The sequence below is a fragment of the Hermetia illucens genome, chromosome 3, assembly GCF_905115235.1.
Source record: "Hermetia illucens chromosome 3, iHerIll2.2.curated.20191125, whole genome shotgun sequence".
NCBI lineage: Eukaryota > Metazoa > Arthropoda > Insecta > Diptera > Stratiomyidae > Hermetia > Hermetia illucens.
In genome coordinates, this window is record NC_051851.1 from 171,235,467 (window position 1) to 171,260,428 (window position 24,962).

General features: G+C 46.1%; 1 protein-coding gene across 1 annotated transcript in view; it reads left to right on the forward strand.

Annotated features, from left to right (window-relative positions):
- LOC119653208 overlaps nucleotides 1-23,626 on the forward strand; it is a 307,226-nt gene extending 283,600 nt beyond the window's left edge. Inside the window, exon 9 of the mRNA XM_038057775.1 lies at nucleotides 21,505-23,626. Within this exon, the coding sequence (XP_037913703.1) occupies nucleotides 21,505-21,683 (179 nt within the window). The 3' untranslated portion in view covers nucleotides 21,684-23,626. The remainder of the gene's footprint in view (nucleotides 1-21,504) is intronic.
- The last annotated feature ends 1,336 nt before the right edge of the window (nucleotides 23,627-24,962 follow it).

Sequence of the window (24,962 nt, forward strand, 5' to 3'; positions counted from 1 at the left end):
CACAGTTCCCACCTTTCTACCAAGTTTGGTGTCAATCGCTATAACCGTCTCCGAGAAAAATGCGTGTGACGGACAGACAGACAGACAGACAGACAGACAGACAGACAGACAGTAAACCGATTTTAATAAGGTTTTGTTTTACAAACAAAACCTTAAAAAAGGATGGAAAAGAGCCAAGAACGTATATTTTTTCTGTATGAGTTCAAACTCGGTCATAAAGCGGGGGCGACCAAGAACATTAACAGCGCATTCGGGACTGATACGGTAACCGATCGAACCACACGCCGGTGGTTCGAAAAATTCCAGTCAGGCGACGTAAACCTTCAAAGTGAGCCACATGGACATCCAGGAGCATCGATTGACAACAACGAGCTGCGTTTGCTAGTCGAATCTGACACACGTCAGTCAGTGAGGGACATTGCAGAGAAACTGGGCGTACACTATTCGACAGTTTTCCGGCACTTGCAATAACTCGGAAAGGTGAAAAAACTCGACAAATAGGTTCTGTATGCCCTTACGGAGCAAAACATGGCGCTTTGAATGGAAATTTGCAGTTCTCTAGTCACCTGCAACAGAACCGATCCCTTTTTGCAGAGAATAGTGACATGTGATGAAAAGTGGGTATTATACGACAATCGTCGTCAATCAGCGCAATGGCTAGATGCTGATGAGCCACCGAAGGACATGCCGAAACCAAGCCTCCATCCGAAGAAGGTAATGGTGAGTGTTCGGTGGTCTAGAACTGGAGTTATCCACTATTCTTTTTTGGCACCTGGAGAAATGATAAATGCACAGAAATACTGTACCGAACTCGAGGAAATGCACCAAAAATGGAGTATTCAAGGGCCGAGATTGGTTAACAGAGATGGTGTGGCAATGCACGACCTCATGTATCCAGAACAACGGTTCAAAAGTTGAATGAATTTCAGTATGAGACTCTGCCTCATCCACCATATTCACCGGACCTTTCGTCAACCGACTACCTCTTTTTAAGGTTTTGTTTGTAAAACAAAACCTTATTAAAATCGGTTTACTGTCTGTCTGTCTGTCCGTCTGTCTGTCTGTCTGTCTGTCTGTCTGTCCGTCACACGCATTTTTCTCGGAGACGGTTGTAGCGATTGGCATCAAATTTAGTAGAAAGGTGGGAACTGTGAACGCTCACGCATATAGTGAGTTACATCCTTTTACGTCGAATTTAAGGGGGGGTCCCCATACATGCAAAGGGAGGGTGTAAATTTTGTTTTCATCAAATATAGTCATGTGGGGTATCAAATTAAAGGTCTCGATTAGTACTTTTCGAAGCCAGTCTTAGTTTTGACATTTGTTGAATAGGTGGGGGGTGCGGGGGGTTGAAAGTGGTCATTTTTTTAACGAACCCATTCTCAGAAACTACCAAACCGAAAAATCTGAAAAAAATCAGGGAGCTGTCGCTATATGGTGCCTAGGCTCCGAAATACCCTCCATACCGATACCTGTTCAAATAAAGTTAATAATAGTACAATGCTATAATTTTTAGTAATTGACAGGAAAACCCCCCTTAAGTTCACCCTAGAATCACAAAATTTTGCAACAATATAGACTACAGCATAGAGCATAATCCTGCCAAATTTGGTGAAAATCGCGTTATTACTAACAAAGTAATACTAAGTCAAAGCTGTCGCTTCTCTGCAAATTCCAGACTATGAATGTCAATATCACTTGAAAGTGGCTATTTACACATAATATATGCATATTTTACGTGCTACATGCTAATGGGACAAATGCACACCCAAATCTCTTCATAAAAGAAATAAACAAAACCTTTCATACCTGAAGCATCTAGCTTCCGGTTTCCCGACTTGTTTAAGTATTTGGATCATTTTTTGGCGAAAAAACCAATTTAGGAACGAAGAGGCTGTCAAAATTGCCTTCGACGAATTTATCAACACCTGACAGTTGGAATTCTACGAAACTGACATAAATGCTCTTGAATCTCGCTGGGAGAAGTATTTTGAACCGACTGGCACCTATTTTGATTAAATAAATAAATTTTTGTAAGCTTTACAGTCATTTCAAATTTTAGTACAAAAACGGCCATTTCATTTGCAACAACCTAATACAATTGAAGAAATATCACCTTGCTGAGGCCCATCTATAAGGCATTCTCCATTAGTTCAGAACATCATGCAGAGGCTTGAATCCATGCAAATCAACAACAGATCAGATTTTCTCTCAGCGGCAGGCGATGTCAAAACTTTTGGAATATGTCCATCAGTTACGCTATCTTTTTATCGACTTCAAGCTCGTCTATGATAGGAATAATCAAGGTAAAACTGCACATGGTGATGAGAGAATGGAGTATCCCGACTAACTTTACAGCACAGGCCAGGCCGACGTTGACCAACGTGCAAGGCCAGATAAAAGGGGCGGGATCACTCTCGAGACCATTTAACATCAACAACGGCCTAAGACAAGGGGGCGCCCTATCATGCATTCTCTTTGACCTGGCCCTGGGAAAAGTGATCCATGATGCTGATGTACGTGCGAGAGGCAACATCCTCTCCAAGCCCATGCAACCACTGATCTATGCTGACGATATTGACATTATGGGCAGGGAAACCCGAGATGTAAAGTCTGTCTACCCTGCCAAAAACCAACAGCATGAAATGGCGCTGGTCAGAAGAGAACAATTAAGATAAGAGGCTTCGACTTTCGGGCCATTAATAATTTCTCCTACCTAAGGTCGAAAATCACAATCGATAACAGCTATGACGATGAAATCTACGCCGGACATGAGGATGGACGTAGCTTCTTTATCAATGAAATTTATGAGGGATACCACGACCACCTGGTTGTGGTCTCAATAAGTTGCGATGGGTGGGTCAGTTAATACGTATAGGTGAGGATGATCAAGTCCTCAGAATCTATAAAGATAATATTTATGGTAGAAAAAGAAGACGTGCCAGACCTTGCCTGAGATAGAATAATGACATAGGCCAGGATACTAGACAGCCTTTATGGATATCGAATTGGTGGACCGGGATGCCATTTCATGAAGGGGAATATGCACAAGAATCGTTTTTGCCGGATCCGAAATAAAACGGTTTCTTGGCTAAAAATCAGGAAGGATTGGCAATTTGATCCACCTCAGTAGTTAAGGTAATCATTTTGTTACAAAAAAGACGCAGTCCCCAATTCATTTAGTGTGGCATAGATTTCCTACAGTTTTGGCATTAAGGAACCCCCGCAAATGGGCTCATCCATCCCCGTATCCAAACTATGCATAATAGTAACATCCTAATTTACTCGACCGATCCCCACCTTTCATCATCATCATCAACGGCGCAACAACCGGTATCCGGTCTAGGCCTCCCTTAATAAGGAACTCCAGACATCCCGGTTTTGGGCCGAGGTCCACCAATTCGATATCCCTAAAAGCTGTCTGGCGTCCTGGCCCACGCCATCGCTCCATCTTAGGCAGGGTCTGCCTCGTCTTCTTTTCCTACCATAGATATTGCCCTTATAGACTTTCCGGGTGGGATCATCTTCATCCATACGGATTAAGTGACCCGCCCACCGTAACCTATTGAGCCGGATTTTATCCACAACCGGACGGTCATGGTATCGCTCATAGATTTCGTCATTGTGTAGGCTACGGAACCTTTCGCTGATATCTTAGTTGAATGTCGCAGGCAACATAGGCAAATAGAAACACAAGTGTGGCATTTCAGCAATTATTATGGATACTCTAGGTAATGACCACTGTGATGACTGAGTTTAACAATAACTTCATACTAAGTCAAGCATGTAGACCAGGCTCGAATTGTTCCTCGGAAAAAAGAGGGACTGCTTTGTGCAACTAGGTTGCGCCCACATAGCTTATCTGAAAGATTATAACACTGGAATCCAACTAATTTTTGGCCACTCAACTCTTCTCCCCGGTTATGCTCTGACCTTAAAGGGCGAGATCCATGCTCATAATACATTAAACGATGAAAGGATAACTCTAAGTCGTAGTAATATGACTGAAATAGCGAGTTCTGACAAACTACTATTGCTACGACTTGCTCTTCTCCTACTACCAGTGACAGTTGTACTGGGGACGGGAAAAATTAGGCAGTACAAGAAAATTTGGAAAGTAGAACAATTATTTGAAAGAGGTCTGTACATAACCTTATCACAACCATCACAGAACAAAATAAGCAATCTCTCCTTCTTGATAGCTATAGGCATCTTATCTCGCATCTCATAAGCTTTCTAGATGGGAGGGAACTCCAAGTAAAAGTTTAGCAGCGACTGCCTGTGGGTTATTACAAAACTGTCTGCTGTCTCTCTTCAAACTGTTCGCGGAGGATATTCCTAAACCTTTCCTTGGACCTAATCCTAAACACCGTTTCTCCAGACCTTTGTTAAAATTGAAGCACCAACAATAATTAGAGTCAGCACTGTACAATACTGCTAAGCTGGATCAGAATCTTGCAGTCAGTAGTCTGTCGGAAACCAGTTGTGCCGGTAGCTGTCAGAGGCTATCCAACACCGGATATGCGTCTGCTAGCATTTGGCTTTCTAGAGTACGAAAGCAAATTAACAGAAGTGCGGCAACAGGGAGAAGAGTACTCTCCTGAGTCTTACCATATTACTTTGTTTAGGCCCAGAACACCCAACTTATATCTTTGAAATACCCGCTCTAGTTAGAGAGAAAGCGAGCATTCTGGGTTCGCTATTGTTGTCGAGCAGCGCGCCCACATTCCAAAGACCAACCATAGTCCATTTTCGATAGCCATTGGTTTTCAGCATGAAGTCAGTCCCTATCCGAGGCGTTGTTGACGATTCGATAGTACCTCCTCCCAAGCTTTCCGTTAAAGTTGATTCAAGAAAAAGGGTCGGTTTTCAGGAAACCTATCTCCAATCGACACTCTTCACTTCACGAAAATGGCTCCTCCGATTCGATGGAAATTCAGCAACTTTTAACCAGAAGTTGCTTCTAGTGTTTATGCCAGACCCTTTACCAAGGTTTGGTGGTAGGTAGGTAGGTATCAGTGGCCACTCCGAGAAGCCCAATTAGCGCTTTGGTGCGCCGTTTTGATGCCGCAAACTCCTAAGACCGTGACTGTTATTATGGGAGCAGGGAAGCAGAGTCCAGCCGGCTCGGATCTTCAGAGCCAGCCCGTAGCATTCACGAAGGAAAGCAGCTAGAAATTTCTCTGAGTTCCACAAAGAATGGTTTACCCAGTGTCCGCAGCTTGACTCTAGCCAGAGCTGGGCAATCGCAGAGAAAGTGCATGAGGGTTTCCCTTCCTTCTCCGCAGCTTCGGCAATGCGAGTTGGAGGGTATGCCGAGCCTAGCGGCATCGTCTCCTAGGGGCCAGTGCCCCGTGCAGACCGCCGTAATCTTGAATGAATTTGCACGCATCTGGCACAGGAGCTCTCGTGATCGGCGGCTGCTAGGTAGTGCGAGTAGACTCTGCCCCCAACAGCCGCCAGCGGAACACCGACTGTATTCGCCGAGGGACTGGCAAGAGCAGAGCCTTGCCTGACCAATCCGTCAGCCCGCTAATGGCCCTCTATGCTCCTATGCCCGGGAACCCAGAGGAGTGTGACCTAGAGCGTGCCGCCCAGACTGTTCAGCGCATCTCTGCACTGTGCCACCAGCCTGAAAAATGTCGTCGCTGAGTACAAGGCCTTGATGGCCGCTCGGCTGTCGATTAGAATGGCTATGTTATGTTTGGGGCCCGAATCTCGCTCCAGCCATCGACAGGCTTCCAATATCGCCCGTACTTCCGCCTGGACTGGACACTGGTGAAAACTGGGAGACCATACGGCTTGGATAAACGGTGTTTATTTGAGAAAACCCCCGCGCCGACTCCACAGGCCATCTTTGATGCGTCAGTAAAGATCGCTGAGTCATAACCTTGCAACGCACTGCCGGTCTTTACCCTGGTTGGGAAGTCCACAGCAAAGTTTCTCGTGAAGTTCAGCCTGCGTATGGCATAGTCCGTGGGGAATGCCCAGATTTTCCGAGGTACTTCGTTTAGCATTTGCTGTGCCCATTGAAATTCGCTGCCCAACATCCGGACTCACGTAGTCTGACGCACTGCACGCTGCAATGTATTTAATGTGGAGGTCTAGGGGGAGGAGATGCAGGAGTACATTGAGAGTATCTGGCGGGCAGGATTGCAGAGCCCCAGTAGCATCTGCACATGTGGTTCCTTAAATCTTAATAAGCTTCATCGTATTGTATTTTTTCCTCAAAGCCTATCACCATACAATATAGCCGCAAATCAGGATCGGACGCACTACAGCGGTGTACAGTCAGAAAACCATCCTCCCCATTTCTTTGCAAAGGTTCTCTTCCAGGAATAGAAGGCTATACAAGCCTTCTTAACCCTCAGTTCTATGTTCAATTTCCAATTTAATTTTGGATCCAGGATTACACCCAGATACTTCACATTAGAGGAAAGAACCAATCTTTGTTCATTCAGCCGTGGTAGATGGAATTCAGATATCCTTGGCTTGGTGGTGGATAGCATCAGTTGCGTTTTGGTTGGGTTTATGCCGAGTTTGCATCTTGCGGCCCACTGGCACATCTTTTGCAACGCTCCTTCCATGATGTCGCTCATGATGGACGGAAACATCCCTGATACTAATATCACCAAGTCGTCGGCATACGCCACCACCTTCACCCCGCTGCTGTCCAATGTACGTAAAATTTTGTTCATTACTATTAACCAGAGCACCGGTGAGATGGCGCCACCCTGGGGCGTGTCTCTGTTCAGAGATCTGGTCAAGCGGTTGCCTCCCAGATCCGACTAGATTATCTTGGTACTTGGATGGATGGATATAATCCAATGCATAAGATAACCCTCCAGTCCAGTACCGGTCAAGGGTTCCTTGATGGCGTTGGTACTAACGTTGTTAAAAGCTCCCTCTATATCCAAGAAGGCAGCTAGGGTATACTGCTTGTACTATAGCGACCGCTCAGCCGTGCCAATTACTTCGTGGTAGGCATGCTGGAACTTAGAGAAAGGCGTTCTATCCATAATCGTCCTTAAGTGAATGTCCGGGACGCGTTCTAGGGTCTTCAGCACGAAAGAGGTCAGGCTGATTGGTCGAAAGTCCTTCGCGGAGTCATGACCGCGCCTGCCCGCTTTCGGTATGAAAACCACTCGTACGCGCCACCAGGGCTGTGGTACGTATCCTAAAGAGATGCAGCTCCGGTAAATCTCGACAAGCCGTGACACAATCCTTTCCTGCTGCTTCTGTAACATGACTGGCATTATGCCATCTGGGCCTGGAAATTTATATGCGGAGAAGCTCTTTATAGCCCAGCCGATCTTATCCTCGGTAATTACCGATTTGATAGTCTTGCACACCTAGGGTGGCCGCAAATCCTCCAAGCAAGTTTCTGACTCACAGTCTCCCCTCGCTGGCGAGAAAGTGCGTTTGAACCAGCAACTCCAAGGTTTCACCACGAGATTCCGGCCAGAAGGATGATCTCTTATGTACCTTGGACAGAATCTTACTGAGCCTCGCAGATTCACTGGTACTTTCGATGTTGTCCAACCAAGACCGCCTCTTTGCGGTCCTGATGGCTGACTTGTACTTCCTCAGGCAGTCCTTGTATGACTGCCAATATTTTTGCCTACAGCAGATGTGGAATATTTTTCTGGTCAGCTTCCTGAGGCTGGAGAGGTCTCCATACCACCACGATGGCAGGGTATTTTTGCTGTACTTAGTAGGGCACGAGACTTTAAAGGCGGTGTCGAATGCCTTTTTCAGAGACCCGACCTTTGACTCCAGTTCGTCGGTCGCGCCAATCTTACCAATTTGCGCACCGGAGAGTTTGTTCTTAATTACTTGACCAAAGTTTCTCCAGTCGATCCTCCTGGGGTCTCTGAAGGGTTTGGAGACCTTTGCGGCGAGATCTAGACTGAGAAGAATATAACTGTGATCAGAGAAGGATCTCTGGTCAGACACTCTCCAGTCCTCCACCCAAAGAATCTCAGTGTCGGTTATTAGGGTGATATCAAGGACTTCCTCCCAACCGTGACAGTTCTCCAAGCAGGACAAAGGGAAGGTTGATGTACTGCCCCTGTTACACACCGATGGATTTGCTGGTTATAGTGTACCTATTAATCATAGTATCTCAAGCATGCCTATAATCGTCAGAAACTTTAGTATATTCCTTTCTTCCACATATTTCAACTTTGCATCCGGTATTAAGCGTTCTCTCAGATGCCTCGGCCTACTTTGCGCCAGTGCCAGACACTGTCCCAGGGCTTGTATAGAGGTTTCATCACACTCCACACAAAACCTACAGGCATTGTCCGTCTAATGGAGGAGTTGGTCCAGGTTCGGGCTGTGGCAGTGGATAGGTGACATTTTAAGGAAGGGCGCAAATTTCATTGCCTCATTCATGAACTTCCCCCGCCAGTGTTCAACCCCACACCCGGGTTCTATTCACCCGACATGCGGATGATGTCCCCTGCCTTCCTTCGAGGATCAGGTATCCAACATCCGACGTTGTTCTGCCGTTTAGAAGTTAAGAACAACGATGTTCACTGTTTATAACACTTCATTTATTTCATAAAAACAATGGCACTGACAACTTCAACAAAGGATGAATTTCATAGAAATTTTGTATAGGAATCTTTTCACTTTTTCCAACAATACAACTAGTGCTAGTTACTTTTATTATTTTTCTGACATCTTCATCTTTCGGTTCTCATTTTTTTCTCATTCCAAAATATGACATTTCTCGTCACCTACTCTGCTCTAGGTCTAAACTGAGTGGAGAGTGCCGGTGACGTCATCTGTCCGCTGGTATTCGCAACATTCGAAATAAATTTCGAATGCCGCGACTCCTGCCGCGCCACATAACTCCTCCCCCACGGAGCTGGTATACGGGGAGAACCCGGGACTCCCAAGTGATTCGGTCTTCGACAAGAGATCGGGTCTCACAGAATCGGGGTTGATGCGTCCGCTAAGAGACAATCTCCGACGCATCAAGGCCGCTCCTCCCACCCAACACTCGTCCGCACCTGTCTGTGCGCCCAAGGAACTGGACACGTGTACGCACGTCCTGGTCAGGACGGATGCCGTCCGGAAGCCGCTGCAACTTCCTTATGAAGGCCCGTACCGCGTTCTCGAGCGGGGAGAACATTTCTTCCAGCTCGAGATCGGTGGACACAAAAAGGCGGTCTCCCTGTCCAAGCTGAAGCCCGTGTGCATCCCTAAACAACGGCGCGTTCGCTTCAAGGACTGATGGGGAGTTCCGGATTCGGTCGCTGAGACCCCTCGGTTTCATCTGGGGGCGGAGTGATGTGGCGACTTCAAGGCAGCCTCATCAGTGGACTTTCAATGGAGAAGTCCATCGTAAAAACTTTCATTATTAAATTTTGGCTTCATTGCAGACTCCAGCATTTTTTCGACAGGCATTCTCGGAAGATGGTAAATTCTGCCTCTGACATTTTGCCATCCTTGGAGGAAATTCAAACAACAGCGCCCAAAAATGGAGCTGCAGCTTGCATATACGTCCTCTTCCTTACCGCCTTCGTATTCGTATTCATATGGGTGGGACTTCGTTGAGACCTCTCCTACTGATTTGATCACCTCCCAGCTCACCGGTAATAATCCCCGAGGGACGGGCGATTGTACGCCCTGGGGAAGAACACAATCAAATGATGCTTGCCGCAAATGTGATCAACCTACGCTTTTTACGCTCATTACTGCTGACTGAGGAGCCCGGTCCGGTGTGGGTCTCATTGGTATTACCAGTTTGTTCTTACCTTCCGTCGTGGATACCGTCTCCCTGCGTTCGATTTCTCTGGACGTTATCGCACCTGGTAGTGTGGCCACATCCCAAGGCGCTCCATTGTGTTCTGCAGTGCCTTACTCTACCGCTGGCTTGGAGCCTTCCCAGGCCCACGGTGTCCAGGCCGCTTGGCTCCATTTTCGCATGCTTGGGTTAAACCAGTAGGATCGACGTCACCAGCTTTTCTTTCATCCGCCCTTCCTGATAAGGGTGGAAGAGGAGGTTCTGACAGGCAGGACTCAGTCTGTAGTCCCCCCTTCTTAGTGGCTGAAGTTTCGTTCTGTCAAACGTTCCTCTTCCGGTTATGGATAAATTTGGGCTGTAATACCACGATGGGTCGAAGTTGGATTTGTGGTTTCTCAGAGATGGAGAGTTTAAATCTATAACTTCCATAATCCAAAGGTACGTGGACCGAGCAAAGTGAATGACATTTTTTCCTTTTGGTCTGGGCCAAAATCAAGGGGACACCGACTCGGGGTGCATACAGTCCCAGACAAAGGCTGGAAAAATAGGCTATGAATAAAAGTAAAGTTTACGGAATGGATGAATAGGATTCTAGCGAAAGCGATTGGGATAAATTGGTGTGCTCAGGAAGAGGGTGGAGACAAGGGTTGCTGCCGATTAACCAAGCAAATTACAGGCTACCACAAATAGTATGAAAAAAGGGTGCAACCATTTGCCACTCTCGGTGAAGACTATCATTACAAATCTCAGGAAAGATATTGCCAGTATCCACAAGAAACTAGATATTGCTCCAATTACGCTTCAAAGCATTCCCTATTCTCCCTTTTCCAGCTGCAATCTACGAGCTACGAGCAATTCGAGAATGGCTTTGCAGATGCAAGACTCTCCAGTGGAATTAATTTAGAATTTCCTTCAGAGCAATTAAGGATTATCTTAACGAGGTAATTACCGCTGTCCAGCGTCTGCTCAATTTTTATCTTGACTTCTTGATTCCTGCTCTTCACTGGGCGCTCTCTGATATCTCTATCGTAATTAAAACTTTGTTTGTATCCTGATGCGCTCCGACTTGATAACAAACTTAAAAGAGCAAATTAATAATCACCGAAGTGACCCAGTTTCAGGTGCAACTTAAGTCACTCAACACTTCACGAACCGAAGTCCGAAGTAACTCCACACAGTTAAGAGATGGGGGCACAAGGAAGAAAGAAAAAAACTTTCTTTTACTAAATAAAAATGGAGGGGGTTGGTCTCTCTGGTTTTTCCTTTCACCTTCTCATATTTTCTTTCATCTTTTTCCCAGCAACTTTTCCCAATAGCGAAAGGCGAAGTTGAAATTCAATTTCAAGTGAAATGTATAGTCTGCCGGCGGTTGAAGAGCATTTTCTTGGCCCTCAGCAATTCCCGGGAGTAGTTGCTCGGCATTGGGAGTTACCGTGGCTGAAATTTCAACTGAAAATTTGAATTCAAAATTTGGACGATTCTTCAGAAATTTATTGCTGAAAGTTTGGAGTTAGTCTTGCATTCCTATTCGAGATCCTGAAGGACGACTAAACTATTCAGATTGGACTTAACTCCAAAATGAGCACAAAACTTAGATGGCCCCATCAAGGAATCAAATGGATGCAGTTCTATGCAGAGTAGGGAGCGCTGTAAAACTCATGGCTCCCTCGAGGACCCAGTTTTTAAGATAAATCTGAGAATTCCATATTGTGCGAAACACTTCCAGGATGAAAAGCGCCTGTCGAAAGCGCGTCTTGTTCTGAATTTTATTAGCGAAACACCTTTGCCGACAACCCTCCAGAGCATTGAAATCCTCGATCCGGAGGCCCACCCCCAGGCTGCCCTCTTAGCCACACTAGCTGGGGTTACTTTCAATGATGTGTTAGCGTGTAAAGTTGAGTCGATTTATTTTGTTGCGTAGCGTTTCATTATTATATTTTTTGGAGAGTTTAAAAGCCTTCCGATATCAATGGGGATTGAATTCGGAACGGGAGCGTTGTGATGGTGGCGAGAGAGCTCTGGCTTTCTAAAGGCTCTCGTCTTCCTTCTCGGTGAATGGTTAATGGTGAATGGTGGTTTTCTGTTGAATCAGAAATGTCGAAATCATTTGACCCGAAACTTCATTGTATTCCAGATGATTGAAAACTTCATGAATACAATGCCATCACCACTTCCACTGTGTACACTCCGTTAAGATGGTGAAATGGTAAAATTTTTAAAAATGGGAGCCGAGCTGCGGTGGGGGAAGTACGGCTGGTGAGACGCTTGAAAAAATCCGAACAAGAGCGTACTGAGGACGGACGGCATGGCGATGGGAATAATGAAATTTGCTTTTAAATATTTTTACTTCATTTTCAATTTCACAGCTTCATTATTGATTTTCTTTATGGAGCTTGTTTGCCGTAAGTGGGGGATATTCAATCATTCATTTCACTTAGCAATTTCTGTATTTATTCCCCCTTCGTTTTGGGGCAGAAATGATTTCAGAGGATTATAAGGAAAGCCACAACGGATTAGAGGCAAAGGAGCTCAGGTGGTTGTGGCTGGTTGAATTCTCCTCAGTTTTTCCTTACAAGGATGTTTCCTATTTAAAGAGCTCAGGACATCACGCCAACCAGCTTTAAGTCGGACAATTTCTCGTCAATATACTTTTGTCGTTGCAAAAAGTGACCGACTCATTGATTCACTTTTCTGACCATCCCTTCCATACGACGTAGAAGCTGAAATTACAAACGACATCCTACACACAACCGTACACAGCTGGGACGACTGTATCTCCTTCATCAATCAAGCTGTTGCCCATGAGGTGACCAAAACCACCGATGGAATCACGGAAGAACTGCTTGAAAGGGAATGAATAGTGGAAAGTCCTCATGAGTGCTATTCACGGTGGATCAATAGTCCAGGAATAGACGACTTCAGAATTCGTTCTGTAGAGAGGCTACGTGCAATAATAGCGGGAGCCAGGAACAAAAGGGAATATGCAAATAATGGTGATAAGGTGGACTATTGGACGTGGACAATTGTGTTCATGTAGCAAAAATCCTTGGGTTCGTTTCGGGGAATCAGTCTTCAAAGTGAGACCGAATTGAACTGGAACGGCTTATTCCATTGATATCGCGCAGAATGTGTGAAATTTTGAGATTGAAAGGCAGAAGGTCCTGGTCTCCCGGAAATTGTATTTCTCCCAAATTATGACGGCTTTTTTCGATTGGTAATTGGTCAGGAGTAGTAGACAATCAGCTAAAAAAAACATTGTAAAGTTTGAACTATGCCGGAAGACCAAAGACAACAACAAAGCCAATTTTTAAGGAAACAAGAAATAGGGACTCGAAATACAAATAGAGGGAGTAGCTCGAAAAAGAGTTCTCGCAGAATGCCGGGTTGTATGCTCGGCTTTGAAACGAAAGCCTTTGAGTGGGACACGTTTTCCGCGGCGCTCAAACCCTACATATCCTTGTATGGTACGGCAAGAGAAAAAGTCACCCAACTCGCTGGATGATGGACGGAAGCCTGTGACGCTACTATGCCCAGGTGAGGACGGTCAGGAGGAGACCCAGAGGGAACTGCGTGGTCGCCTAAAAAAACCCATTCCGAGGAGCAAAAAGAACTGCTTTAAACAGCTATGTGACAATGCCGATATGAGCCCTTGGGGCAAGGCCTACTGAGTGGTAATGAAAAGGCTACGGAGATCACCCCAGGTGACCTATTCGCGCCTCCTAAAACAGACCACTCTGTTCCCTCACCACGAAAATAGGAGAAGGCAAACGGTTGTCCAGCTAAGTAAGGACATAATACGTCCAGTAACTATGGAGGAGCTGCGGGAAATATGTGGTAGGAGCGGTGACACCAAGGCCCTAGCTTTGGGTGACATCCCCAACCGAGCTTTGAAACTGCCAGTGAAGACTAGGCCCTAGCTTTGGGTGACATCCCCAACCGAGCTTTGAAACTGCCAGTGAAGACTAGGCCCCACCTTTGAGGCGTCCTTAAAAGAAGAAATATTTGCGCTGCAATGCCGCTAACGCTGGCCGAAATCCAAAAAAAAACTTGAAAATTTCCACGTCGTCCAGTCGAAAAAATGGATAAAAATGCAAAATCGTCGGATTCTCGTGGGCGATCTCTTGCTCGAAAGGGGAGGCGGATTGCCTGTCCAGTGGAAAAAGCAAAAGTTGGTGTTGTTTCCGAAACCTGGCAAGCCACCTGGAAACCTAGCATCGTATTGTACTATCTGCCTGCTGGATACAGTGGAGAAGATGATGGAGAGAGTAATCAGATCAGACTCCTACTAATCGTCGAAGTCAGCAATGATTTGTTGGAACGGCCGTTTGGTGACCAGAACTTAATATTTAGCGAATTTGGTAGAAAACTACCTATCAGAGATTACTCTCTGGTACGGGACGGATGAAGGCCCCAAAAGGGTACATTGTCACAGCCGGAGTACCACAGGGATTGGTACTTGGTCTCCTGTTGTGGAATATCGTATATAATGGAGTACTTCCTCTTCCCGTCCCAGGAGAGACTTCGATCATTGGCTTTGGGTTTCAGTCAATTTCTAAAAGTTGTTAGTATATTATTATTAAACTTGTTTGGGCAGATATTGGAATGGGACATATTTTGAGGCGTAGATTTCATCGAAGCGCACCTTCCTATTTTTTTCGGATTTTTGGGTTGGGTAGTTTCCGAAAATGAGTCCTGTCTCACTTTAAAGGTGTACGTTTCGACTCCTTACTCGCACAGTTTACAATCCACTTGAAAATCAATATCGGATTCGAAAGTATTAATCGAGAAATTTCATTTGATACTCCACATGATGAAAAAAATTCTACATTCCCCCTTTGCATATATGGGCGGGCTGCCTTTTCCAACTCTTTTACAGACAGTAAGTGGACAGTCCTCGCCGCCATCCGCGCTGTGAGCATCGTTCCCCACAGGATGCGCAGGGAATAATGGCTGGACAGTATCATCCATCCGCTCCGCCTTAATTGAATAGAGTTTCCGCAGGGCCCCAATTTATCGTGTTACCAATTTGTAACCGAATCCTCCCGGGTCCCATGCACCTCATCGGCCAGGAACCTCCAGCAGCGAGCTTTGCTCCTGTTTATTACGCTGTGGAGTCTCCTTTCAGATGCTCTGTTTGCTGTCATTTTGGTACATGTCTCTTCCCGGTCGTTCAAACGTTTTGTCAACAGGGGTGTTTGTAACGCTCGACTTTAGGCAATCGCTCCCCGAGCCAACTGCTGCATGAGATGAAGAAATCCTGAAGTCGCTGTTGTTTCGGCGATATATTTTTGCCGACAAGGCAAAGAAGTTTACCAGCCCATGCACGTTAAAAGCGTGAGGTTCGTTGGGAACTCCGGTGGCGGCTACTTAGAATGCAGCCCCACGTCGCTTAACAATTTTCGATCCTTTGAGGAAGTGCTATTATCTGATCGGCACAGACGTAAACGCCTCAGTTCTCCCCGTATCGCGGAATCATAAACTGATTTTGCATCAACTCAAACTAGTGGTGGCCTATTCTTCGACCATATATACTTACGGCTGCACGCGTGTGGACGTAAGTTTAGAGTTTGGGACTTCAACGAACGTTCTCATAGCGATTCGTAGTACCGGACATTAGTAGTCCCATGTTAAGCGCAGACCTTCTAGGCCACTGTGGGTTGCTAGTGGATCTGCAGAATAGGTCTTTTATAGATCTCGTAACTTCGCTCAGGCTTTCAGGAAAACTTGCCACCTGCTCTACTGCTAGTCTTTCAATCATTTTTGAAGAAGTAGCCAACCCGCATTCTTCAAAACTTCAGAAACAAAACTACCGAAAGTAGTCACTCGCAGTCAGCGAAGCATGATGTACAGCACCATATCCGCACTACTGGCCCTCATATTTTCTCGAAGTCCCGTCCATAGCCCCCCAGAAATTCGCAGTTGCTAAGAAAGAATTTGACACACTTTTAAAGCAGGGGATGTGCAAACCATCAAATAGCTGCTGGTCTTTTCCACTACACATGGCCCCAAAGGTCAACAGCGAATGGACACCATGTGGCGATTACAGACGTCTAAATGTTCAGACATTCCAGGCCGCTACCCCATAGTCCACGACTTTTTGCACAACCTCGCTAATTACCACTTAAAGTCTCTGGCAAGGTCGATTTTTCGGCGATTGCCGACGCATGACCTGGTCACAAGCAAATATTTCTGGCCCTCAATGAATGAGGATATTAACTCCTGAATAATTCCAGAAGTGTAAAGTCATCAAGCACGTACAGAAAGAAGTAGGCTCATTCCCTCTGTCTACAAAACGTTTTCATACGACTCATATTAACATCATTAGCCCACAATCATCAATAGGTTCACCCAGTGGCAACACCTCTGGCCGACATTTCCCCAACCGTGCACCGATGCCTATTGCTGGGAATGGATCCCACACTTTGGAGTTCCAGCCGAAGTTATTACAGGCCAAGGAATGCAGTTCGAATCAACCCTGTTCTCGGAGTTAGACAAACTCATAGGCTTCAAACACCAGACGACAGCGTACCACTCGCATTCCAATTGGTCGATGGCATAGGACACTGAAGGCCGCTATAGTGGCATACAATGACTCCTCGTGGTCGCAAGTCTTGCTCTCCATTCTACTTGGCCTATGTACAGCCCATCGTGAAGAGTTTTTCGCCAGCTCCGCCAAACTAGTACAGGGCCTGGCCGCCTGCACGCATGTCCTGATTTACGTGGGTGCTTTATGCTACTAAATGAGGGCCCATATGAAGTGTTAAACAAAGGGTCCAGCCTAAAACTTTTCGCCCCGGGGCTGAGGTCTCTGGGAAGGAAGGTGCACGGCACCCTAAAATTGGCGGGCCAGGAATTGGGTTTTGTCGCAGAAACCCAGTATCAGCTGAGGGTGGGTAGTGTGGAGGAAGATGAAGATTCACCCGAACTCTACACCAAAATAAGCGCAACAAAACCCACCAAGACACGGAACTCATCCACTTAAGTAGTTCGCCTAACATACCTGTTGCCACGGGGCCGGCGTAGGTACCAGGCTATCCATTTTGCAGTCGGCCGTTTTTGTAATTTAACAAATAACTGTTTCGTGTGACACTGCTTGTAGGATAATCCCCTGTCCCATTTCATTGATACACTTACGCAAGCTATAGGAGGCAATTCATTACACGTAGTTGGCAAACTAGACCCCCGCCCCCTCTCTACGTAGTCTCCGCTGTGCGTGGTGAAATTTACCTCGAATGCGCATAGTGCTGCTCGCTAAGGTTTTCGAAGCCGATAAGGGAAAGTTTCACTTTTTGATAGATCACTATAATATGAGGTATAGTCGAGGAAACAGGTTGTCAGCTAGCTGCTTCACAGCTTTTGTCCTATTCAAGGTATACTCCTTCCACAGAAACGAGCGAACTGTCGGTACTTTTTTTACCCCTACTCACGACTGAGTGGATGAACCTTTGAAAGGTTTGCGCCACATCGCACAATCCGAAAGTCATCTGTGTGAACTCGAAGTGTCCAAAAGGTGTGTATATTGCCCCCTTTGGAATGTCTTCTGAAGCTACAGGGATTTAGTGATAGGCCTTGGTTAAATCTAAGGTCGAAAAGATGCGGCCGTTTGCGATATGATGCGCAAAGTCGTGGATGAGTGGAATAGGATATCGGTCTGGAACAGTCTATGCGTATAGCCTTCTGTACTCCCCACACGTCATTTGGCTTAGGGAGGGTATGAAGTGGGGAAGACCAACAACTGTCCGAAGGTCTGCAGATACACTGTTGCATAAGTTGTTCAAACTCTTTCCGTGCAGTAGCCAGCTTTTGGGGGTAGAATTAAGGCGACGTGGCACTGCGTTCTGGGTGGCCGTCGCCAGGACCCCCCGCCAACCTAGTTTTTTGTGGTAGGCGCGAATTTTCAGGGGAGCGCACATCTGGTAGCTATATCGCCGAATCTACGATGGTACCAACAGATGCTTCGGTCCGTATGTTGCCCTGACGACTTGCTACTCGATCGCCCTTTCCGAGCAGCAGACCGCGAGCGAACTCACCACCTGCCGCCCGAAAGTTGAGCGTCCAGCGTCGTCCGCGTTTTAGCCATACTGGTTGCAAACGCGGCCATCTCGAGCTCCAGCTCGCCAACTTTGTTTGACGGCTGCTGAACGGCCGCTATGGCCGGGCGTGCGTGCACCTTGTGTACCTTATCGGCCGCAGCTGCCAGTGGCTCCAAAGAACCGGTGACGCACGAGAGGACCGCCTGGGTGCCCTTCGGGAGTCGACGCAGCCAGAGCGATTTCATCAAGTCATCGTTGATCTTGCTCCCACTCAATAGCCTCATTTTGCAAAGCAATTGGCTGAGAGTTCGATCGCCCAACGTCAAACCTGCCAGCAAGTGATCCAGTTTACCTGACTCACTTACCGACAGACGCTTGATCAACTGGGTCTTTAAAAGAGTGTAGGAGCGGACTTTACTATGTCGGCCACCAGTAGGATGGACTCCTCATCTAGACCTACGACCGCGTAGTTAAACCTCGTCGCGTCCGCCTTGATCCCGGACATCTGGAAGTGCGCCCCTAGATGGACGAACTACAGTTCCGGGTTTCGTCGCCAAAATGGAGGGACGCGGACAGCGAGGGTCCGATGGACCTGCCGCGTCTTTATTGTCAACCGACATCACCAAAAGCTGATTTTACGATGCGAGTTTCTGTCGAAGACGTGACGATACCGAATTCAACAAGGCGGTTGTTATTTCGATGTAAGCCAAATAATTCACTCCAGTTGCACTTTTGTCAAACTACGAATTGCTGTGTTGTTGCCGTGCGTGAAATGTATCAAGTCAACCCTGTATTTCTTCGAATTCACTGTTCACGACTGAGTCCCATTTTCGCAATCGTGCATAACAATTTGGTCATCTTCCTTCTAAGAGTTTGAAGGGTCCAACGATGAGTAACGCGGAAGTACAAATTGTCGAAATCAACTCTAATGAGGCTTTGCTTTGAACGATTTGTCGATCTTACTGGGACGACACTATCGCACTCGCATATAAGTGTAAATGCTTGATCAGAATGATTTATACTTATGGATACTATCTTCGAACAAACAACACCTAGAATCCCCTCTGACATTCAGGTGAGAGTGAACACTGAAGCCATTCACAACACAACCCTCCGTGACACCTATAAGAGGGAAACGGATGCCGCAATAACCGCAGTCAACAGAGGACCTGGAGATGAAGCATCAACAAATGATCTTCACAATCACCTGAGGAACGTTATCATGGATACGGCCACAAACATACTTGGCCCCAGCCGCAAAAGGAGTCGGAACGGCTGGTTTGACGATGAATGTAAGCTAGCAACGGAACGGAAGAATGCTGCATACCGAGTAATGTTGCATTCTCAAAGAACGCGGGCACGCGCAGAGACTTATCACGAAATCCGTCGAGCGGAGAAGCGACTTCACAGACGGAAAAAGGAAGCCTGGGAGAACCAACAAGTCTGTGAACTAGAAAAGTACAGGGAGCAACCGCACCAGGAGCGGAAGTTTTACCAACAAGTCAGGATGAAGGATGAAGCCTTACACACCTCGATGTTCTTCCTGCCGAGACAAAGAAGGAAATCTGATTTCCGACAGAATGGCCACATTGGAGCGATGGGTTGAGTATTTTAATGAACTACTGAACAACCAGAACATCGGCGAATTGGAGGTGGTTCATCAACTTGTACTCAAGGTATGGGACAGCCAATCAATGCCTGACGACTGACAAAGAAGCATTATCTGTATCACACATAAAAAGGGAGATACCACACAGTGCAGCAATTATAGAGGTATCACGTTGCTGAGTACCACCTATAAGATATTCTCCGCTATCTTGCTAGGCCGGATAGCCCCATACGCCCAGAACATCATTGGCCCATACCAAAGCGGCTTCACTATAGGCAAATCAGCGACAGATCATTTTCTCTCTGGGGCAAGCAATGGAAAAACTGTTGGAATATGGATAACAGTTGCACCATCTATTCATCGACTTTAAAGTCGCCTATGATAGCATAGCCAGGGTAAAACTGTACACGGCCATGAGAGAATTCGGTATCCCGGCGAAATTGATAAGACTGACTAGGCTGACCCTGACCAATGTGAGAGGCCAGATAAAAGCAGCAGGATCACTCTCAAGACCATTCGAAATCAACAACGGCCTACGACAAGGGGATGCCCCATCATGCGTCCTCTTTGACTTGGCCTTCGAGAAAGTGATCCGTGATGCTGAGGTAAATGCAAGAGGTACGATCCTCTTTAAGTCGACCTAACTACTGGCCTATGCTGACGATATCGACATCGTGGGAAGAACCACCCGAGACGTACAAACTGCCTTCATCCAGGTCGAGCAGGCTACTATTGGCGGTGCTGCACATCAATGAAGGCAAGACAAAATATATGGTGGCAACGTCGGCACCGAAAACCAAACAACCAATAACTCTTGACCGCATTCGAGAGAAGAATCCTCCGAAGAATTTTTGGCCCCCTAGATGAGGATGGACGATTCCGTTGCCTACATACCATGACCGTCTGGTTGTGGATAAAATCCGACTGAATAGGTTACGGTAAGCGGGTCGCTTAACTAGTAGGGATGAGGATGATCCAGCCCGGAAAGTCTATAAGGGCAATATCTATAGTAGGAAAAGAAGACGAAGCAGACCCTGCCTGAGATGGAGCGATGGCGAAGGTCAGGACGCCAGACAGCTTTTAGGGATATAGATTTGGTGGACCTCGACGCAAAACCGGGATGTCTGGAGTTCCTTATTAAGGCAGGCCTAGACCGGATACCGGTTGGTGCACCGTTGATGATGATGATGATATATAGCGTGATGCAACGCGGTGATACCAACCTTATATTGAAACAGTGTGTCAACTAGCTTTTTAGCAGGGCCTACTCTGCACAGGGAGCGCACAATCTATGAGGAATTGCGTAAAACGTTTATCCTTTTTCTTTGCCAGGTCCGCTATTGTGTAGTTAGTCCAGTCTGAACTACCTTCCGTGGTTTCGTGACAGGTAGCTCCTCCGGATTGGGTTGTCAATCCTACATGAATCGACAATATGAATGTTCAAACTAATGACTGTATCGAGGAGAAGTTTGGACTGCAGACCCACAAACATGGAGGTTCCATCCAGTTCAGTTCATCTTTCTGGTTGAGACTACTAAAGCTTCGAAAGTATCTCTGGTAAAATTATCAAAATATTTGTCGAGAGAAATGGTTGAAACCCAACTCGTTGTCCTATTTAACATACAAGAAAGGCTCCCTCTTAGGCCCGAACTCCTTTCTCCAAATGGTACGTCCATTAATCTTTACCTTTCTCCTTTGATCTTTTTCCTTCATGTCAGGTCTCCTGGGGCAGATATTTATGAACATTTTGACATTGAAATTAGTCTCAAAATTCGTCCTTTTTATTCTTCTCTGGCGTCGAAGTTTGTTCCTAATTTGCATTTAAACATAATTAAGCCCTACAAAAGCCTGATCAATTACGTCTTTAACATTGTACACAACCATTAGCTCGCACAAAGGATTCGGACAATGCAAATTAACTTCGTAGTCCTGAAATTAGCACTTAACAGGGTTGGAAATCCGCCCCCATGGAGATTGCAAACTTTGGAGCAATTAAACCCAATATCCTGGAGATAATATATTTCGATTTCCTGTTTATCGTAGTCTAATTGTTCATTCCAGAGATGACCTTTGCTAACCACATCCCTTTCACGTTTCAATTACAGGTGAAAAGCCAGCAGCTATGCAACACGCAAACCGCAGCACCATTGAAGATGGCAAGTCCAAGGCATCCCCATCAATACGGAGCAATGCAACCGAACGACTTCTCTCCTTTTGGTATCTAATAGTCTTAAGTGCAATTTACACTAACTGTTTTGGAATAATGTCCTTGACAAACAGATGAAACTTGTTCCAAGTGAAAGTCTAGCCAAACGTCGAAACTGTACAGGTAGTTAATTTTAACAATTACATTAATCACTACGATTACTTGACAAATGTACTCAACTAGATGTAAGTCCTGGAAGCATGATGAAATGATTATATCGAGTGCAAGACTCAATTACTAGCTATACGTTTGCAATGAGCCCCGAGGAGCCGGGGGATGCATTGTGAAGCACTGCCGGCTTGACGGGGATAATCCTGAATTAAGACTCGGCGAATGGGTATCGGAAATATTCATACAAGCTACGTCTGGGGCATTTAAAGCTGCTTAATTAAATTCCACAGAAACCAGCGCTACGTGTATCCAAATGGAGTTTCGCAGGACTCAATCTTCACCTGACTACCATCCGGCTTCGTATTCTCTCTGTTTTCAGCCCCGCTCCGGTTTCAAATGTTCATCCGTGCAACTTTTCCTAACACATCCCACGAAGGACGCGATGTTCCTTTATGGGTATAGTGGGTATAGTGGAACGACAGGAGCCTGGTGAAGCCATAGCTAAATCCATTTACTGGAGCTGCAACTCTTTCTCGTTGCATAAAAGCCGCTTTTATGGCTTTCGCGTACCTGGTGTTCCATATTTGAACGACCAGTGCATGGCGGTAGTGACAAGGATGACGGGGATTGTAGCGAATTGCAAGGAACCTGTGAATGAATAAAAAGTGGGTTAGTAACTTTGTCCAATGGTGATGCATTTTCAAATAACACTCGAGTAGTGTGTATCGAAATAAAGTCGGATCCGTGTAAGATTGGTTGACTGGCGAGAGAGGGTGAAGTGGCTACAGAATGGTTTTGGGACTAATGACTGCTGGAGGAAGTTCTATTTCAGTGAAAAAGGATTTCTATGAAACTAATATGGAATGGAAAGTGGCTTTCCCAGCATTTCCGTAGGTAAAAATATTGAAGAGGGCAGACAGATCAAAAGTTGTAGCTAATGTAAGTGAACACCGTGACTAATGTATTGGGTTGAGGTAGTTCCGACTAGAAAGGATTTTGAAACGCAATAGTTCCGGCTCGAGTGGATTTTGAATTTGAATTGATAATGAGGTACTATGATTGCTTGTTTAAGAGGGATATCATGCTCCTTGTCACAAGGTAGATAGTGTAATATTTGGTATCACCTTCATTTGATACAACCTCGCTCTACTTTGCTTCCTGAATGAATAGAGGCGTTCAAAAAGTTTACGCTAGTAAGTCTCTAAGCCATCATATCTAATGAATTTTTTTTAAAACGTCAATGAAAGGATTGACTTTAGCAAAGAACATAGATAAGTACAGGTAGTCCTATTTTCTTCAATTCCTTTGGTAGGTGACCTGAATGCCTTTGCATTCTTAGGGGGAAATTTTCCTTACCCCATCTCTGCCTTGGGAACAGTGTGACATAGTCCTATCTAGGACAGAGGCAATGAGAAGTCTAGATGGAACCGCAAATTCTCTGTTTTTTAAAAGTCAGGTTCTAGTTCAGAAAAAGTGCCTGACGTTGCCTGGCGTTTATCCTACAGTCGCTACATTAGCACCACCGCACGCTTCCTCCTGTGTATCATCGACGGCTGCCACCGCTGAACCGTAGGCCTTTCCGACCTCGTGTCGTCCGAGCGGCCCCAAATTGAACGTCGCCTCGCCACCGAAACAGCTGTTTGTGTCAAGGCTAGCATACTCCACTAAGCCCGACGAAATTCTGGCCTATATCAGAAGCAAAAGCAACTTAATTTTGTCACCTCTTTCCTGTGTGAAGCTGACGAAGGATGGCTCCCCTGACCGAGCTTCCTTCAAAGTGACATATCCCCATGACTTCGATGCTATCGTCCAATCCTCCTTTTGGCCACAGGGGGTCTTGGTTAAGCCTTAACAGAGGTCTAAGATTTGTGAAAATTTCCGGCCCGCCCGCCTGCCTCGCCGAACTTGAATGATTCCAATAACTATACGCTATTTTATCAAAATGTAAGGGGTCTAAGGACCAAGCTGTCGGATTTCAAACTGTCTGCCTTAGCATTCCAACATCATGTCATCTGCATTTCTGAAACCTGGTTGGATAACAGGATTTTAGATTCTGAGCTCCTCGAAGGTTACTCTGTCTTTCGTTGTGACAGAGACTGCGTTGCGCTTGGCAAGACAACTGGCGGAGGTGCCCTAATAGCTGTTAAGTCCCCTCTCCGTGCCGAAATCATCTTTTCCTCCTCCTCCTCCTCCTACGATTCTGTTACCATACGTGTCCTTCCGCCAAACGTATGTCCCTTTATCATATCGTGTGTATATTTTCCCTGCCTAAGCCCGCCTTCTCTGTACGACGATTTCTTCGACAGATTATCAGAGGCCCTAACCGTTTTGTTTCCCTCACTTCCTCTCATCCTCTGTGGTGACTTTAATCTTCCTATGCTCTCCTGGCCCGTTACACCTGGCCTTCCCTCCCTCCCTAATAACTCGACCCACCCTTCCTTTCCTCTATCCACTTTCATGTACACCTGTGGCGCCCTCCAATTTAACCTTTCTAGAAACCACTTAGATCGCACTCTTGACCTTGTCCTCTCTAACCTTCCTGTACCTTATCTTTCCCAATCCCTTCATGCTCCGTCTTACGTTGCCCCTGACGCCCATCATCCTGCTCTCGAGTTCGATGTTCAGATATCCCGACTCCACTCTCCTGTCGCTCGCAAGCCTACCAAGTTCAACTTTCGTAAGGCGAACTTCGAAGGTTTGAACTCAGCCCTGGCGTCAATCAACTGGGACCCCCTGCTCTCTCCATTTACTTGTGACCAAGCACTCAATACTTTCTACATCATTTTATCTGATCTTCTTCCTTGTTACGTTCCCTCCTCTACTAACTGCTTACGCTCTTACCCCGTCTGGTTCACCACTGAAATTCACAAAAAACTACGTCAAAAACAGACTGCGAGAAAGAAGTTCTTGTCTTCTAGAAACGTTGCTGACTTAGTTTTTTTCAAATCCCTTCGTTCCTCGGTCAAATCTTTAATACCTTTAAGTCCTTTAAGTCCAGACACGAATATTTGTCCAGCGTGGAAGACTCACTAAAGCGCGGAAACCTGAAACCTTTCTGGTCCCACATTCGCAACTCCCGCTGCCCCGCCCAGTTATCCCCTCCGTCCATTAAATTCTGTGGTTTCTCAGCTAACTCCCCCCAACGATCTTGTGATTTACTCTGCCGCTACTTTTCGTCAGTCTATGTTCCTCCTCTTTCCTCTGAATCCCTCTCGATAGTAGATGTAGCCTGCCCCGCATCGCCTA